The 18,323-nt window shown below is 34.4% G+C and overlaps 2 protein-coding genes and 1 pseudogene across 2 annotated transcripts; 2 read left to right on the top strand and 1 right to left on the bottom strand.

The window, feature by feature from the left end:
• Nucleotides 1–4,935: 4,935 nt before the first annotated feature.
• LOC102605059 (uncharacterized) lies at nucleotides 4,936–6,366 on the top strand. The gene has a single exon (XM_006365608.2). It carries the CDS (start codon nucleotides 5,152–5,154, stop codon nucleotides 6,253–6,255), a length of 1,104 nt encoding a protein of 367 aa, XP_006365670.1. The 5' UTR covers nucleotides 4,936–5,151; the 3' UTR covers nucleotides 6,256–6,366.
• Nucleotides 6,367–8,619: 2,253 nt separating this feature from the next.
• Nucleotides 8,620–15,770, top strand: LOC102603608 (7-methylguanosine phosphate-specific 5'-nucleotidase A-like). The gene is made up of 10 exons (XM_006365605.2): nucleotides 8,620–8,724; nucleotides 8,883–9,033; nucleotides 10,944–11,004; nucleotides 11,135–11,267; nucleotides 11,521–11,644; nucleotides 12,136–12,192; nucleotides 12,305–12,401; nucleotides 13,288–13,495; nucleotides 14,938–14,998; nucleotides 15,098–15,770. Exons 1-10 carry the CDS (start codon nucleotides 8,645–8,647, stop codon nucleotides 15,161–15,163), a joined length of 1,038 nt encoding a protein of 345 aa, XP_006365667.1. The 5' UTR covers nucleotides 8,620–8,644; the 3' UTR covers nucleotides 15,164–15,770.
• An 813-nt stretch (nucleotides 15,771–16,583) lies between these two features.
• Nucleotides 16,584–18,317, bottom strand: LOC102604716 (uncharacterized; annotated as a pseudogene).
• Nucleotides 18,318–18,323: the final 6 nt, after the last annotated feature.

Genomic DNA, 18,323 nt, shown 5'->3' with positions numbered 1-18,323 from the left:
CCCCACCCTTCATACATATATAAGTTTAATTTCTATAACTAATGTTATATATTCCCTACAATCCCAAAATTCAAAAACTCCATCTTTTCTCCACAATTTCTTTTTATGCAAATATCTACTTTTCTTATCAAGGACAATAATGGAAGGTGGTAAAGTGAGTGAAGGTTTAAAAGATCAATTAGGTGATGAAGACAAATTTAACTACTATGGCTATGGTTTTGTATTTTCTTTTGGAATCATGGTAATCCTTATAGTCCTCACTTATACTTCTTACTTATGTATTCGATTTCGATCGCGCAATAATCCAACCATCTCTACCATCACAACAACTACTACAAGAGTCAGAAATGGATTGATTTTTATTCAAGAAGGTCTTGATGAAGCAACTTTGAGGAGTTATCCAAAGTTATTATATTCACAAGTTAAGTCTCACAAAGGGGATTTTGCATCTTCTTGTTGTGGATGTTCAATTTGTTTGGGTGATTATAAAGACAATGATATGCTTAGGCTATTGCCTCATTGTGGTCATCTTTTTCATCTCATGTGTATTGACACTTGGCTTAGGTTACACCCCACTTGCCCTATTTGTAGAAGTTCTTCGCTCTCATCTCCTTTGGTCGAGATCAGTAATACATGATTTAGAATTTAAACGTTATGAACTCTGAATAGTTAAGAGACTAAATTTTGTTTACATCTTTTCTGTATATATAGAATTTGAATTGAACATTCAAGAAGATATATAGAAGATTTTCCTTATTTTTATGTTCATTTTGTTAATTTTTATGGCGATTGTGTTCGGGGAAATTTTTCTTTTATCATAATTAATTGATTGAGAATTTTCCCACTCTTTTCGGGATAACTAATACTATCAGGTAACTCTTTCTGCAAAAACTCTGACAATTGTGTTCATGCATGTTTACTTTATTGTTCCACATGATACACTGAAAAGAGCCACACAATAATGTGAATTAATTTCCATATGTATGACAACACACAACAAAGAAAAAGAGGGGCAAAGTTGTAATCAAATAATTAAATAAGGAATAAAACAAATCATGCATATAGTCAATTTTAAATAGAATAGATGGCTTTGATAGCTGGAAAAATATATATATAAAAACAAGTGGTTTAAATTTCATGAATTCCAAACCAAATAATGTTAGAGATCTGAAGATGCAAAGATATTACATTCTGACAAATCTTTTAAATTTTTAATTGTATTGATAGATCACAATCTTTAATTAATCTCAATTAATTAAATTATTAAACATCTCTTATTTGTATCATTATGTAAAAGCTTTTGATAATGTTTTTCTACATATATATAGTAATAGAATATAGACATACATGAAATTATGCGAAAACTACAAAATTTTCAACATATATTAATTTTCGAATCCATAACATCAAAAGTACAACATATTCCGTATTAAAAATCTTAAAAGTCGAACTAATCATTTTAAATCCTGAATACACCTCACGAAGAAGTCGAGGGCGGTGGCACATAGTTATTGGACGAATTTTGAAGGACAGTAACACTAAATTTCTGGCCTAATTCACAATAATTTAAGATGTTACATATGTAATAAAATACCCCAGACTCTATCAATGTAATATTTAATGGACCATCACTAAATACCTTGTAAGCTTGATTTCCTGTGCAATAACCATATTCTCTTCTTGATACTTGCATTACATTATAAAATTCTGGATCAAACTCAAAATCTGCATATATCATACAAACCAAAAAAAAAAAAAGATAACAAAAACATTAAGAATCATCACAAAAAATAATAATGTAAATGAAGATCAGTTACGCCTTTGTTTCAATTTATGTGACACAATTTGAATTTCGAGAATCAAATTAGTGTAATTCAAACATAGGATCATATTTGAGAATAAAAGGTATATGAAAAGACTGCGGTCACAGAAAAACTCAGTTGACTCTCAAAATCTGAAAAGGTGTCAGATTTAACATATGTAAAAAATGTTGCGGTCAGAATAGAGCGGGTATTGATTCTCGAAAATTTCAAAGGTATCAGATAAATTGAGACGGAGGAAGGAGCTAGGAGTATATTATATTAAGAAGTTGAAATATGTACAAAGAGTGTCTCCAGGGAAGAAAACTTGGGAAGAAGACCAATTTGTGTAGAAATTATTTGTAGGAGGGATAGTCCAAATTGAGTCTCCAACTAAATGTTGCATAGCATATGATTCATGATGCAATATTATTATTAATAATACTGCAAATTTTACCAAGAAATTTCGGTGATTTTGCATTTCCATTATTGATTTGGGAGAAAAAAAAAAATGAAAAGAAGAGATGAGGGGATTAATTAAGATGGTTGTAAAAACGGTTGATGAAAATGAAAAGTTTTGAGAGGATATAATGTAACTGTTTGTGACATAATAAATTAATAGACAATTAGTTTTGTTGAAAATATATATTTAGTGAGTGAACCAAACTAAAGTACTTCCACCATTTTATACTAGTTGTCTATTTTCTTTGTAACACGCATTATAATTTTAAGAAATCACAAATTCAAGAACGATCCATTCCATTATAATGGATCTCTCCTACCGCGTGAATCAATTTAGGGAAGGAAAGAAATGTCGATACCCGTGATTAGGTCGATTGGAATCCCAACAGTCAAACCACTGTGTTCGTTCCTCACCTTCCTTCCAATCAATCTAAAGTGTTCGAAGGCAAGAAAGGAGGAATTGATCAACCAACTTGAACAGATCATGCTTCCAATTGAAATAAAAAAAAACTTACTTGTAATAATATGGACCCTACATGGGCCTTAAGGGATTAGGGATTGAACCAATTATACCTCATTTTCTTTTCTAATGACAATGATTAAGATGTTAAAATCACTTATAAATGACGTTTTCTAAATGTTTAGTTACGTTTTTGTTTAGTTTTAGGGAAATAACATTTTTAATTTTTTATTATTGTGTCTGGGCCAACTTAGTCTTTCGCGCACCTCAACTAATTTCATGAGATATCTGTCACCTCCCACCAACAATCAATACTAGATAATTCTATCCATCAAGATTAAGACAGATAAGAAGAATTACCTAGTATTATTTTTATGATTTTTCTTTTTTATATCTGTCTCAAATATGCTCATTCCAATAATGGTTTTCCGCAGCGAAAAAAAAAGGTCTAATACGATATAAGTCATATAGAAATATATTCGATTTTTTTACCCACTTATTCAAGGATATATTTGAATTTTTAAATTGTTCAAAAGCACGTTTTAATTTATTGTAAAGAGTAATATATAAATCATTTAGATAAATTTGACGGTCAATAATGTTCGTTTTGTTTGTCAGGCATGTGCGCCTATTCACCATTATTTAGCTTTTATTGTCAATAATGGTTTTTCCTATAATTGTTGTCAAACCGTAATAATAAATTAATTAATGGATAATAACTTAATTGTCGATAAATATTATTTTCGTCCATTTTTAATTGTCTAAGTTTTCTTTTTAGAGTCAAATGATAATAACTTTGACTAACATTTTACGATATATTTTTTCATCATATTGATATGCAAAAAATTGAAATTTATAGTACTTTTCATATATGTTTTGAATATCTAATATTTTTTGTTTAAAATATCAAATTAATGTAATCCAATTTAACTTTGAAAATTAATCAAATTTACTTTCGAAAAACGTAACATGACAATTAAAAGTGGTCAGAGAGAATATGTTTCTTTAGAAGTATTTATTACTCTTTGTAAATCCCCCTAAAGTCTATAGTGACACTAAATCCAATGACAATTAATTTAATGCCGATAAATACTTTAACATTCTTTGTTAATGTGCATATTTATTGCCACTAAAAACTATTTTTATTGTAGTGATTACTGCTATGGTCAATGGAAAAAAAGTCTTGAAACTTCAATTATTTCTTGAATAATCCTCTTTTCAAAGAATGTAATAGCTCACAGACTACATACGAGAAGTAAATTGTACTAGGCAAATTTTATGCAACAAACTTGGTAGAAAAAGAATATAGAAAACTTCAAACTTGAGACTTCCCATTAATATCCCCTTCTCAACCAACTCGACTACCTCACGAGTAATTAAAATAATACATTACAGATTCATAAGTTGGTACCTTTTCTTTTTGGAAAATGTATAGTTACATTTTTGGATCCTTTAATAAAAGAGGCTGGCTAAGACTAAAAGGCATGAAAGGCCCCTCCAATAGTTTTATTACCGTTACGGCCTGCCTTACTACATCCCCCAAAGTCCAAAACAAAGTCAAATAATCTTTGACAATGTTGCATACTTGCTAGCAGGGAAGATGCATTTTTTTTCTTCCCTATGAACCTCATTGTGCCGGTGCATTACGTAAACTCAAAATCTTTGATTAAGAATAAAAAATTTCATAAATTTCACTATATCCCTCGATGGTAATCAATAGAGAAAGAAATTGTTAAATAGACTTTGAGCCTATAGAATGTGAACAATCTATTCGAGGCCCATATCAGGGCACAAAATAGACTTTTGGCCTAAATCAATCCAAAAAATAGCTCAAAAGGAGAATTATTTAAGTCATATAAGGAATCCAGAGATCTCATTCCACGTCAGTGATGTGAGATACATTGTTGTTAATATGAGAACATACAATTCCAAGTAACACATATTTTTAGTTTTACGTTTTTTTACAAAAAATATTAACGTTTACACATAATAAATCTAAAAAAATATCACACAAAAAATTCATCGAAGTCATTTTCTTCTATTCAAAATCATAAGACCATAACAGATCCTTTCATCGACCCTAACACAAAAAAGCACATGTTAGTATACATTATTTATCATAGGGGGACTAAGATGCTAAGGGTGTATGATTTCCTACCATGTACCCTAAAATCATAATAATAATTCCACCCCCAACAAAATAATTTTCAAATTTAAAAAATGCCACTCAGCAGTTTCTAGCCGTTAACACACCTCAGCATCATCTTTCTCCTCTGTACATCAAAACAACAATTTTCACTCACTAAAATCCAAGATTTTTGCTACCCAATACTCATCTCTTATTGTTAATCCCAAATCTTGAATCTTTTTCAAAACCCCATTTTCAAAATCTGCAGATTTTGAGTACTTACAGTTTGAGAATTTCAAGAAATGAAGACTATGAAGGGAAAGCTTTTGAAGAAATTGAAGACAATGAAAACAATTGGGTATTTGAAACCAGAAAGAGTCCTCTTTTCAAATGCATCAGATGGGTATATTCATTCTTCGCCGCAAAAATCGAATTCTTCCAGATTTAACTGTCAATCTCCATTAACCCCTGTTCAGAAGAATGTTCAGAGCAGTGTAGAAGATCAAGAAGCTGAGATTATTGATGTTTCTGAGCTAATGAAGGATCTTGAAGACGAAGAAATGGAAATCGAAGACGATAAAGAGAACCTAAGGCCTGTTGTTGTAAAGGTGAAAAAGATTGAATCTTTAAGAGAAAATGTTGAGAATTTTATTAGCCCATTGAAGCCAAAGAATGAGAATTTTACTACCCCTTTATTAGACTTTGATGTATCGAATTTTAGGCGGCCCGATTTGGATTCAGGTACTCTGTTTGATCCTAATCTTCTTGCTTTATTTGAGGAAGCAGTGATGGTAGTTAAAGCTCAAGAAGAAGAGCGAAAGGCGAAAATTGAGGAAAAGATTTTCAAACCACTAGAAGATGATGAAGAAAAGGAACCACCTTTAAAAGCTCGAAAACTCGAGGAAATTATAGACCCTTTATTGGAATTTGAAGAGAAATGTCCACCAGGAGGATGTGATTCAGTAATCCTCTACACAACTGGCCTTAGAGGGATACGAAAGACGTTCGAGGACTGTTATAGTATTCGATTTCTATTAGAGAATTTTCGTGTTGTGTTCTTCGAGAGGGACATTTCGATGCATTCTGAGTTTAAGGAGGAGTTGTGGAGAATCTTAGATGGGAAAGTGGTACCTCCAAGGCTGTTTGTTAAAGGTAGGTACATTGGTGGAGCTGATGAAGTATTGACATTGCATGAACAAGGGAAGTTTAGGCCACTTCTTGAAGGGATTCCAATTGATAATTTTCAATGTCCTTGTGAAGGATGTGCAGGAATGAGGTTTATAATGTGTTTTAAGTGCAATGGAAGTCGGAAAATTGTTCTTGACAATGATGATGATGAGGTTGAGTCAATGAAATGCCCGGAATGTAATGAAAATGGATTGATTGTATGTCCTTATTGTTGTTGAAATTATTCAATTGATTGTTTTGTTCATTTTTATAGTTCCTCACATTTGAGGGTGTGTAATATAATGTCATGTTTCTTGCATGTTTGGTGTTTGAAATGAAAGATGAAGGAGCCTATTCATTACTTGTAAGGTTCTTTTTCTTTTGGTTTTCCATCCTGGTATCTGGTACCTGCATTGGAGCTCGACTAAATTCAGATTCACATTGGAAAGTCCCACATTTATGAGGGTAAAGAGTTCCCTAACAAATGTGCTTCCATAGCCAGGGCTCAAACCCGCGATCACCTCTGGTTAAGGATGGAGTTCCCTAACAAATGTACATACCACACTCCACCACAACCCTTAGTAGTACTTGTATAATAGCTCGATTTTTGTTTGAGAAGTTTTGTGTTATGTTCTTCAAGAGGGACATTACGAAAGCACTCCGAGTTAACGGAGGAGCTATGGAGAATTTTGGATAGGAAAGTGGTGTCTCCAAGGTTTTTTATTAGAGGAAGATACATTGTTGGAGCTGAGGAAATATTTAAATTGCATGAACAAGGAAGGTTTAGGCCACTTCTTGAAGGAATACCAATTGAGGTTTTTGTTTATGTCCTTATTACTAATGAACTAATTCGAATGATTGTTTTGTTCCTTTTTTGTATCTCCTCACATTTGGGTGTATAACATTCTTTTTTACTGTGTTGAGTTCAAAATTCAACTCCCTTTACAGCTTTTGGTAGAAAGATTACTACCACATCTGCAAAAGGGAAATATAATGTCAAGTTTTTGGCATATTTGGTGTTATTATACACTTGTACAATTGATTGTGACAACAATTTTCTAGATGCAAAGCTGTGGGACCAAATATATGGTCATTTTATATGGAAACAACCTCTTACCGTGTACGATAGATTCTTATGGTCTAACTTCTTTTTTCCTTTTTAATATGGCAAACTAGTATTTAGTTTGAGTTTAAATTTTATGCTTTGACACTGTAAGAAACATTTAAACAACACTTATACACACTTTAACTAATTTTATCGAATATCTACTACCTCCTGCTAATACACATATCGAATTATACATCAAATCACTTATAGGTTTTAGGGAAAAGATTCAAACATGTCATCAAACTTTGAGAAAAGGCTCATCTATGCCATACATTAAAAGTTTGGCCCATCTATGTCGTTTCAGTTAACAAATAAAGGCAGAGTTGAACCTTTTCTCAAACGGAAATGGCACAGATGAACCAAACTTTTAACGAATGACATAAATACGTCTTTTCTCAAAGTTCGATGACGTATTTGAGCATTTTTCCTAATAACTAGAGCTAGGTATATTTCCTTGTTAAGCATTTTCTATGCAGCCTAAACGTATCATATTAAAAGGGGAAATTACAATTGTCCAATAGTAGATGCCTTAAAAGATATCCCAAGCAAATCTTGCTCTTATCTCATTCCATCAAAAGTGCCATAAGAACCATTTGAATTTCATCTTATTCTATTTTTTCCCAATGTCCCAGGCCATAACCTGTAGAACAAGGCTACATGAAAAGTAAAGAGCTATAGATAACAAGAGCCAAGAATTCAAATAAGGAGACTTTTATTCAAAAAAACGTCTTATATGCTTGTTTGTTTTTTCTTTGGTGCTGTTAGAGAAGGACCACATATTTTACATTATATTTTACCTCAAACCTACTCTAAATAAGTTGAAATTTTGAAACATAAGTTTCATGTACTATAAAAGGCAAACTTCAATTATTAATTTAGTAATATAATAATAAATTTATTTATCACCCTTTCAATTTTTTCATATATGTATACATTTAATCTTTATGATATATAACAAATCTTGATCACCTTCCTCACCTCTGTACTATTTCGTTCGCCACTCTTTATGCATATGGTATTCCATATACATGTGAATCACATAAGATACATACTAATATATGTATTTAGTGTGAATCTACTGTGATTCGCGTGTATATGTGATATATGACTATCTCACTCGTCTCTCTCCCCATCCTGCTCGTCTACCTCCCTATCTCGCTCGTCTTCCTCCTCATTTTAGTGTATCTGGTATTAAAAAATACACGTATCTAAGTATATCTACCTCAATATATGGTAGAAAACTCTTAATTAGGAATAAGATATGCAATTATTTGAAAGGATTTGTATAATTAGTATATATAGTATAGATGTATGTCTAATAAGGTAGATTATCCAAAAAAAAATTACCTTCATTTCAAAATATACTAAATTTTGTGATCTTAAATCGAATAATCTTGTAATTTTAAACGTATGGGTCAAGTAAAATGAAACGGACGGAGTAACTAACTTCCCCATAAAAGAGTGGCACAAAAAGAGGGACTATTACAGAGTGGAGTGTCTCAGTAGCTCCTTTATCCTCGATGGGTTATCGGCTTCATCATTATAATCACATTTTCCCCATTTGCAGGACCTCCTTCTCCTCTTTTCGCTTCAATCTCAGGTGAGTAATCTTTTTTTCACATTTACATACGCTTAATGTTATCATTACAATGAAAAATACGAATTACGTATAATACATTTGTCTATATGTATGTAACCAATTTTTTCAGGATTTTTTTCGGGTTTAATTGATGACCCATTTGATATATGTGTGTGTAGAGTGTGGTGTTGCAGTCAGAGTGGTAAAAATCAGGGGCAAATGGAGCAAATAGTTGTTAATGGCTCAGAGACACAAGTTGTAGTGGATGATTCTAATTTGTTGCAAAAGAAAATATCTGCAATTCGACTTGGGGGTCCTGCAAAGCTACAGGTGAATCTTACATTGTTGAGTTTTTTGTTTTGTTGGGTTGATGAATGATTTGGATTTAGTCCCAAAAGTTATGAGCTTTATGTGTTTGTTCATGTTACTTATTGGGTTGAATTTCTAATTTCTTGTGTATATGTACTCCCTTTGTCCCAATTTAACTGTCTTCATTTCTAAGTTGCATGGACTCTTCACTTTTGATGCTACAATACACTACTTTTGGAGAATACGACACACATTCGCTTACATTTTTGAAGGGTCTAAGCAACATATCTTAGTTTGATTGAACACAGAGTCTAAGAAATAAATGGAGACTTTTGAATCTAGTGGTCTTAAATTAAAAACAAGTGTAGTCCTTTAAATCTTGTGGTCCACTTGACAGGTAGAATGTTGGAATTGGAAAACATACTATATATAGAAAGAGACTCTTTTTGGGACAGACCAAAGAGGAAAGTAAGACACTTAAATTGGGACAGAGGGAGTACTTTTTGGGAGTGGGGGATGAGGATGTGGAGTGTTGATTTTAAGACATTGTTGTATTGCTTGTTAATCTGATCAATGGAACTTTTTGGTAACTGTATAATACACCATTTCTCCGTGAAGAGAGTTGTTATCTAGGGAGTAGTAATGTTAGTCTTGGGTGTATATATGTAGAACTTCATCGATAACTTGTTATTTCATGGTTAAAGCTTCATTGGTTATCTTGTGTGCGAGGATGAGGTAGCTTTAACATTCTATGCTTCTTGGCTGTGATGTTGAATTTGTGATAGGTAAACTTGTAAGTGGTTAGTTGACTCTGTACTGACATATACTAATCCCAAGGTCCTTATATAAACTACGACAAAAATGTGTATCTGAAGTGTTAGTTGCTTGCTAGCAGGATATACTTTTAAAACTCGAATCTAACCGATTGTATTTGTCCAAGTCATGGCATGCTTCCAGAAAAGTTCTGTTATCCAGGATCAACTATACACACCTTTCTGAAGTTTCTATCTGATGTTTAACTTCTTTTAAGTGCTAAGGAGTATGAAGGAGTCATTTGGTACATGGGCTAAGGTGGATATCCTAGGATTAAGTTTAAGATTAGAATTATACTGAATTTTGTTGATGGTAGTAAAATTGAACCATTAGTTTAAAAAAGAAAATAAGAAAATAAAATTGTACCATCAACCAAACAATGTATAAATCAAATCCAAACTTAATCCTAGGTATCCCACCTTATCCCATCCAATTTGGTATTATTTTATCCCACTTCCCAGGTGGGATAAATTAGTCCAAGGATTATAATACTAGGACTATAACTTAGTTCGTGAACTGAACCACCCGTAAGATTTGGTTAATTAAGGGTACATGTGCCCAGCTCATTGTCTCTTGTACTTCCTGAACAGCTGCTTAGTTGCATCTGGAAAGCAGAGGTTAGATCTAATATCAAGTAAACACTTGAGTTTGAACTATATTACTGTTTGTCAACATGATCTTGGTCTAAGTTCATCTCAACCAAAGTAGAAACGATCATGATTATAGGTGATCTTAATAGAATGGGACTGAGAAACACGTGGAGGAGTTAGGGTGAAGGACATACAATTGTTAGTCCTGTTATTCCAGTCTGGTGCTATTTAAAGCTTTTCTCATGCGCTCGGTTAAAACCAACTAATGGATGTTGGGTCTACTTTTCAGTTCCATTAAAAACCAACTAATGACTGTTGGGTCTACTTTTCAGTTCCATATGGTTTGAGATGATGCTATTATGTTAGGCTCCATAATTTATTTGACCTATGTACAGAAATATTGACATTTATTAATGTAAAGTACTTGTCTTAGCTAGAACCTCGAACATTTCACACACATACCCATGCTTATTTTACCTTGTTCTAATTGGTTTTTCCTTTTACTTACTGACTATTTCAACATTCTAGGTAATTGCAGATTTTGATGCCACATTGACAAAATATCGGATAGATGGTTGCCGAGGCCAAAGTATGTTATCCACTTCATACAACATTATCCTATTACAATAGCTTGTCTGGAACAGACAGCTATCAATAGTATTTGATATACGTTTCTTAGGTCACAAGTGAAGGACTTGTCAAAATAACGAATTTTGTAGGCAGTCATAATGTTGTACAACAGGAGGATCCTGAGTTCAATGACAAGAGGCAGAAATTATATGAGTATTATCATCCCTTAGAATTTGATCCAACAATTCCCCTTGATGAGAAAACCAAGCTCATGGAAGAGTGGTACGTGTTATGATTTTGTACTGCTAGAATCGGGTCCAGACTCGTGTTATATATTGCATTTTGAGTTATTGACAAGTGAAATAGATAATATGAAGTTCCGAGATAATATTTATATTTTATCGTAAGAGTAGTAGTATATCCAGCTCCCTTAACTCCCTTAAATCAGCAAATGGGGACCATCATCGGATTGGTGAAATTTAAAGGGATTGTAGTACCATGGCCCATGTGTTAATGTCTAACTTGTTTTCTGCAGGTGGGGAAAAACACATGCTCTTCTCATTGAAGGAGGCGTTACATACAATGGAATTCAAAATTCCGTGGCTAAAGCCAGAATTGCATTCAGGGATGGTGTAACTGAACTTCTTGAACTTTTGGAGGTACAGTTAGCCACCATCAGTTGTTGTTTTCTGAGACATCTTGGGATGATGTTGATGAAGGCCAATGCAACAAATATGAACCATTGTGATTTCCTTGTGTGATCTAAATTATTGGAAAGAAATTTGATGGTATTAGTTTATCAAAAATCCAGAGTATGGATAATAGGGTCATTCCAAGCACTTAAGAACCTTAGAGGAAATGCCTTGATTATTTTGTTTTCTATTCTTCTGTTTTATTCGACTTTTGAAAGTCCCTAGAATGTCAGGCTCAACCACAGCTCAAATGTTGTTTTAGAGAAAGTGAAATTGAACAGTGGTATTACTAAATGATGTGTTGGTTTCCATTTACTGTAGTTGCAGAATTCATGCTAATGCCAAATTTAGTAGTCAATTTATCCCAGAATAGGTCTTTTTAGAAGAATTTCCTTTTGACCTTCTACTATCTCACATGTGATTGCTTCAGTAATGAGCCGGGATTGTTTGGTATGCAGGAAAAAGGTGTTCCTGTTCTTATATTCTCTGCAGGTTTAGCTGACATAATAGAGGAGGTTAGTTCTTAAGGATTATCGGTGGTCTTGATGCATAACAGGTGTATGCGATCCTGTTATATTTGTCCAGTTTTGCTTTAGATATGATTCTCTCATCTTCTTGATCTGCCAGGTGCTGAAGCAGAAAGTTCATAGATCTTTCAAGAATGTTAGAGTTGTCTCCAACAGGATGGTGTTTGATGAAAATGGCCACCTACAGTCATTCAAAGGTATCACCTATCACCATTTAGAGGTGCTTTTTACTTTAGAAAGTGCTTCAAGCAGTTTCCATGGATGGTTAGGTTCATTATGTGTATATCTGCGTAGGTTACCAAATTTTAGCTATACCTCTAAAGTTTAGGAATTGGTCACTGGTTGTAAGTTTAAGCTTCAATGGAGGAATACTATGCTCTTAAGCTAAAGTATCACCAGTTGGGAGCCACTAGTTTGAGAGAGCTTCTAATTTGCCTTAGAAGACAAATCGCTTACCTGTATTGCAATGAAGTGTGCCTAAATACAGCTTACTATACAGAGGATTTTAAGCAACGACCTCAAGTAGATTGGTACATTAAAGTACTGTTGATTGATTGACTGAAACAAACAAAGACGAGTTCTTTTATGATCTTTTGAGTATTAGTTTGTTCCACTTATAAGGACTAAATTAATACGGTTAACCATTCATGAATTTGGATATTTATAAGGCTAACGCAAGTGCGGAAATCTAATACATGAAATCACCTGAACACCAAAAGTCTACATAATTAAGACTTCTTTATGTAATATAGATATAGACTAGTTTAGGACTGGATTTCAATCCCTGTAACAAAGTGATTAATATCTGATCATTGGTTGGAAATATTTGAGTAGTACTTACTGCTAGATACTAAGCTTTTACACATACTTGGTCTTTACTGGAACAGCAAGGCTTACAAGCAACGCCAATTGGTTGGAAATATTTGACTAGTACTTACTGCTAGACACTAAGCTTTTACACATACTTGGTCTATACTGGAACAGCAAGGCTTACAAGCAAAGCCAATTGCACATATTTTTCTTGTATTGTGGTCATTTTACATCTTTGTTTCTAAAATTAAGAACACTAACTGATACCTGCAGGTAAGACAATCCATGTACTCAACAAGAATGAGCATGCACTTGACATGGCTGCACCACTTCATGATCACTTTGATGACGTGAATGGACTGAGTGATGAGAAATCTGCATTAAAAAAGAGAACTAATGTGCTACTTCTTGGTGACCACATTGGAGATTTGGGAATGTCTGTCGGCTTAGACTATGAAACAAGAATATCTGTGGGTTTTCTGTAAGTATATCATCATGTCTCCTTATTCATTAAATTTAAACAATACTGAGATATCATGGAACACGACACTGCTCATAGAATGAAGTCATTTTTGTTTTGCTTTGTCTCACCTCAAGTTGGATATGTGATATCCAAGGTAAATGGATTGTAATTATAATTGTCGTAAGTTGTAACTCCTTAGTTAGGAGAATTTAAGTATCACATCCCATAATTGAAGTAGGAATTGTTCCACTATCGATTGGATTTGAAATCTTTTTCAGCTATATGGCTTTGAGCCTTTCTAAGAAAAGTTTCCATATTTAGAGTTGTTCAACATTGTCAAGTCATGAACATTAAGATGAAACGAGTTTATATTGATGGCATACAAAACTGTCTTCCAACTACAAACATTTATCCCAACTCTCTAAACGAATTGACAAGTCCTAAAAGCTGAAGTAAAGGAAATTGCGACTGCAAGAAATACACTAGTGAGCATCAATTCTCTCTCAACCCTTTTTTTTATCCTCTGAAATCTTGGAAGCGTTCTAGTTAGACAGTTGACACATTGTCCTATGAATTGATATTCAATGGTTAGGAGATGACTTACCCCGCTGCATGTGGTGCTCCCTCCCTAACTAGTCTGGGTAGGGAGAGAGTGAGGGTATATAGTACCAAGCCTTGCCCCTTCTTTTTTACTAGGAGGTAGTTTTTACTCTTTGAATTTGTGGCTTACAAGTTACCAAAGGAGCATTTTTTGTCTTCCTACCTCATATTTAATTTTTTCAAAGGTCAATAAGCTTCCAACATAATACTTTCACTCTTCTGGAAACATGAAAAACTTGTTAAATTGTGGATTTTGTAGAGTTTGAGATTATTAGGTGGTTGTTCACTGATTACCTGCTGAAGTTTGAATACATATACCTTCCCAGAATCTTTTTCCCTAATGGTTTGACAAGATATTTTCTTACATTAGGAACTTCCTATCTTTTGCATTAAAACTTTTTGTAACATCTTTTCATTTTTCTCACTCAAAAAAATTTAAAAATTAACGAGTCATTCATATGGTGCTTTTGGTTTGACTATGTTTTTCAACTTATTCACAAATTCATTTGGAGCATGTAATTAAGAATAAAATGAATAATTGTAGACATTTTAAGTTATACTTCTTAGGTTATAACTAAACAGATCCTCAATATGTTATCTTTTCCTGATAAATGCTTTCCATCTTTTATGACAAAATGCAAATGGTGAAACTTGAAAGCCCCTCTTTTTACTTTGAGAATGGTGTGGAATTCAAAGCATTTGTCGAAGTTTGCTAGTACTGAGTTCAGAAAGCATGAGAACAAGAAAAGGCTTACAGTTGTGCAACATTCTAGTTATGTTGATTTAATGTCTAATTTTCGCGTAGCATATTCTGAGATTTTAATATGCGGTAGTTGCTAAACTTAAAGAGATTGCTGCAGGAATGACAGAGTGGAAGATTCTCTAGAAAGCTACCGAAAAGCTTTTGACATTCTCTATCTGGTAAGAAATTCTATGATACACTTTTAGTTCGATTCATTCTACTACTCTAAATTGCTAGTCATTTGCCTTGTGGACTCTAATCTTTTTGTTACATTGTAGAATGATTCATCCATGCATGGAGTACTCAAGCTTGCGACTCATCTTTGTTCAACAGAAAGCGATTGAATTGCATGCATTGCTCCTAGCAAGACTCTGTTTCCTTTCTTGGATTGGCAAACAGCACGAATGACCTCTACTTTCATACATTCTTATAAGAAATTGTGTCAAGGATATCTCCATTCAAGTTACATAGCAGCACTCCTAATATCGACAGCTTCTCAACATTTGTTGTCACCATCAGGCACTACCTCAATCTAGGCATGTTTACAGGCTTCACATGCAGAGAATGGAGAGAGTGGTATCAACTAAGCTCCTGTTGATGACCCTGAATACCTGTACCTGCATCATGAAACGATGCAGGCGAAATGGCTCAGTACGTGGAATGTCTCCGGTTTAGAGTAGATTGATTTACCTTGGGAAATAAAATATTTGGGAACTCGTTGTATTGTCCGTAGCTCATAATGTAGCTTGTTGCAATTCACAATGAAGTGGTGATTCCATTTATAAGGATTCTTAGAACCATTTTTAACAACATTTAAAGACCACCTATCTTACAAGGTACTGATGATACCTCTAAGCTGCTACAATGACTGGTGTATCTTGTAATTTCTTGTACGTTGTTTATTTCCTTGTTCGAGTATGAACGCGTAATTCCTCTCTTCACTCCCATTTACTCGTTTATTGTTTCTCTTTGTGAGTTTATCTTCCACAAATATTCAGGTTAAGTTGCACTTTATTTTGGCATTATATTATTAGAGCAATGTTTCCTGCATGGAGGGAGACTACTGGGCAGATGATGAGTTGATGATCCAAATAACAAAAAGGAGTAAGTTCCTCATTGTTAAAAATTTGGTCAGACATGCTCTTTAGACCCAATTCAATCTTAACATTCTGTATAATTATCAGTGTCAAGATATGGTTCAAACTCAACTAATTTCGAGTCGCACCTGGTAGGTCCACTAAGATGGAACGCTTCCGACAAAAAGGCAAAAGGAATCTCAACTATCACACCACATTTTTTTTGTGAGTAATGTAAATCTTTTTTTATATTTCAAGGGCTGTCCTTATGATGCTAAGGAAGTGCACATCGAGCCCATATGAAGGGTTTGGTTAAGATAAGCTAGAGCCTACAAAGTGCAAATGGAACCTAACCATATACATCGCTTAAACTTTCTTAAACTTCAGGGTGAGTGATGTATGCTTGTTGCCATAGTGGAGTTTTCCTGTTTCATATTTCAGCCTAGTTTATAGGCCATAACAAATGTTCTATTCGATGCACCCCTAAAGTTATTTCATTTTATATGATACTAGAGGAGTTGAGTTGAAGCTTCCAATCTATGTGCACAGGTCAATTTAGTAGAAAAACAGTTCTGTCAATGCTGTATGCTAGACAGCAACAAATACTGTGTACAAAAACCTCTTGACAATGCTTTTGTGTTGTTTGTATTATGATGATCCAACTGATGGTCTAGAGACAAATGACAAGTTGAGAGCAGTATAAAAGTCATTACTTATTATTTATGTCCTCCCCTCTTTGAGAGAACAGAAAGACTACTATACTCATGGACATTTCCATAGTCATTTACACTGGCACATCCCTATATAAGTGAGGAAGAAAACATTAACAAGACCACTAAGCCAGTTGCAACTTGCAATTATGTATGAAAGAAAGGATATATGGCATTCCCTTCATTCCTAAATTAGATGTAGAAACACAAAAAGAAGGATTAGTGATGTTAAGTATGTATACTCGGATTTACTAATCCGAGCTTACTCTGCTGCTGCTGACGTTGGTAATGCCAAGCTGTTATCAGTCAGTTCTTCCGAGGGTGGTTCCGATTCCAGCTGAGTGTTAAAGCTCTTCGTATAGTGGAACTCAATTTGCAGTCTCTGATGAAGTGGTGTAGATGCCATCAACCCTTTCTTCACATCAACTTGTAGTTCCCTAATGGGGATTACGGCCAAAAAAACTCTTAATGTACTCTTTGCAAGTCTCTTTACCTTTGCAAACAAGGCTCGGTTCGTCCTCATTTTCAGGTACTTTATCTCTGAAGGCAACGGTTGATTCTTCCATCTTTTCGTTGGTGTTATTTGAGACAATCTTCCCTTCATTAATAGCCTGCTTCTTATCAGTTTGCTCCTTTTTAGTGCTAGCTGGTTTCTCATCTGATTGTTGACTCGTGTTAGGTAGCTGCAAGATTGTAGTGTCTCTGTCGAATTTGAGGATGAAAGCCTGGTTGCAGCCTTCATACAGTCTCTCACCAAGTGTATCGATGATATAGTATGCATCTCGTTCAACCTTGAGGATGAAGAAGTGGTCATTCCAACTCACAATGTAAACAAAGCACTCGCCATGACTGGGACTGTCTTGAACAGATTTAGTAATCTCATCCCAAATGTTGTCAAAGGACATGGCATCTTTGAGAAAATCGAATCCCTCATCTTCGATTCCTTCCGGATGAAAAAAGCCAATGAATGATTTCTCTGGGACTACTGAGAGCGGGCGTACTTTAGCCTGGACCACTGTTTCGAGGTCAAAATGCTTATCTGGGAAACGCTCTCTGTACGTCCTGTTTTCACAGAGATTCCTCCACTCTAGTGAACCTTCACGGATAAGACTGTCGAGTTGGGACTTGATAGGCATTTCTTCAGGGTTGGAATGGAGCCAATCAGCAATCACAGCAACCAAGGCTGTACAAGCACTTTCACCTGCAGCCCGTTCATTTCGTTGATCAATTGAAGCAAAGAAGACCTCAGTCTGCAGCTTCATCTGCCCATCACGGCGTACTATCTCTTTCTGCTCCCAACTACCAACAGCAAAACTGTCTTCTCCAAACTCGGAGACTGGAAATCCATTCGCAGTTGAACCTTCCTCAGATTTATTCCACTGCAAGCAAGATAGTTATATTAGAGCTATAGAAGTATGCAAGGCAGTGAGGTAAGTTATCAATCTCTGGAAGCTCATTACGAGGTGATAAATAGTATTCCACCGTGCAAATTCACTTGGATCCTGGAAAGATCTTAGATTAAAAAACGGAAGTAAGAGAAGATGGAGACATACCACTGAAGAAGACTCATCGGATGAACTAAGCTGTCGGCGATCAAAATCTATATCATCCCCACCTTCCTCTCCATAATGCTTCTTCAACAACGGCTCTCCTTTGGGTTTAGGAGATCTGAAGCTTAACTTTCTCTTCCTCCAAGGGAGAATTTTGCGTTTTGAACT

This window comes from Solanum tuberosum, unplaced genomic scaffold, assembly GCF_000226075.1.
Source record: "Solanum tuberosum cultivar DM 1-3 516 R44 unplaced genomic scaffold, SolTub_3.0 scf00549, whole genome shotgun sequence".
In the NCBI taxonomy this organism is placed as follows: domain Eukaryota; kingdom Viridiplantae; phylum Streptophyta; class Magnoliopsida; order Solanales; family Solanaceae; genus Solanum; species Solanum tuberosum.
Note: the sequence above shows the minus strand (reverse complement) of the source record. Positions and strands in the feature narration are given on the sequence as shown.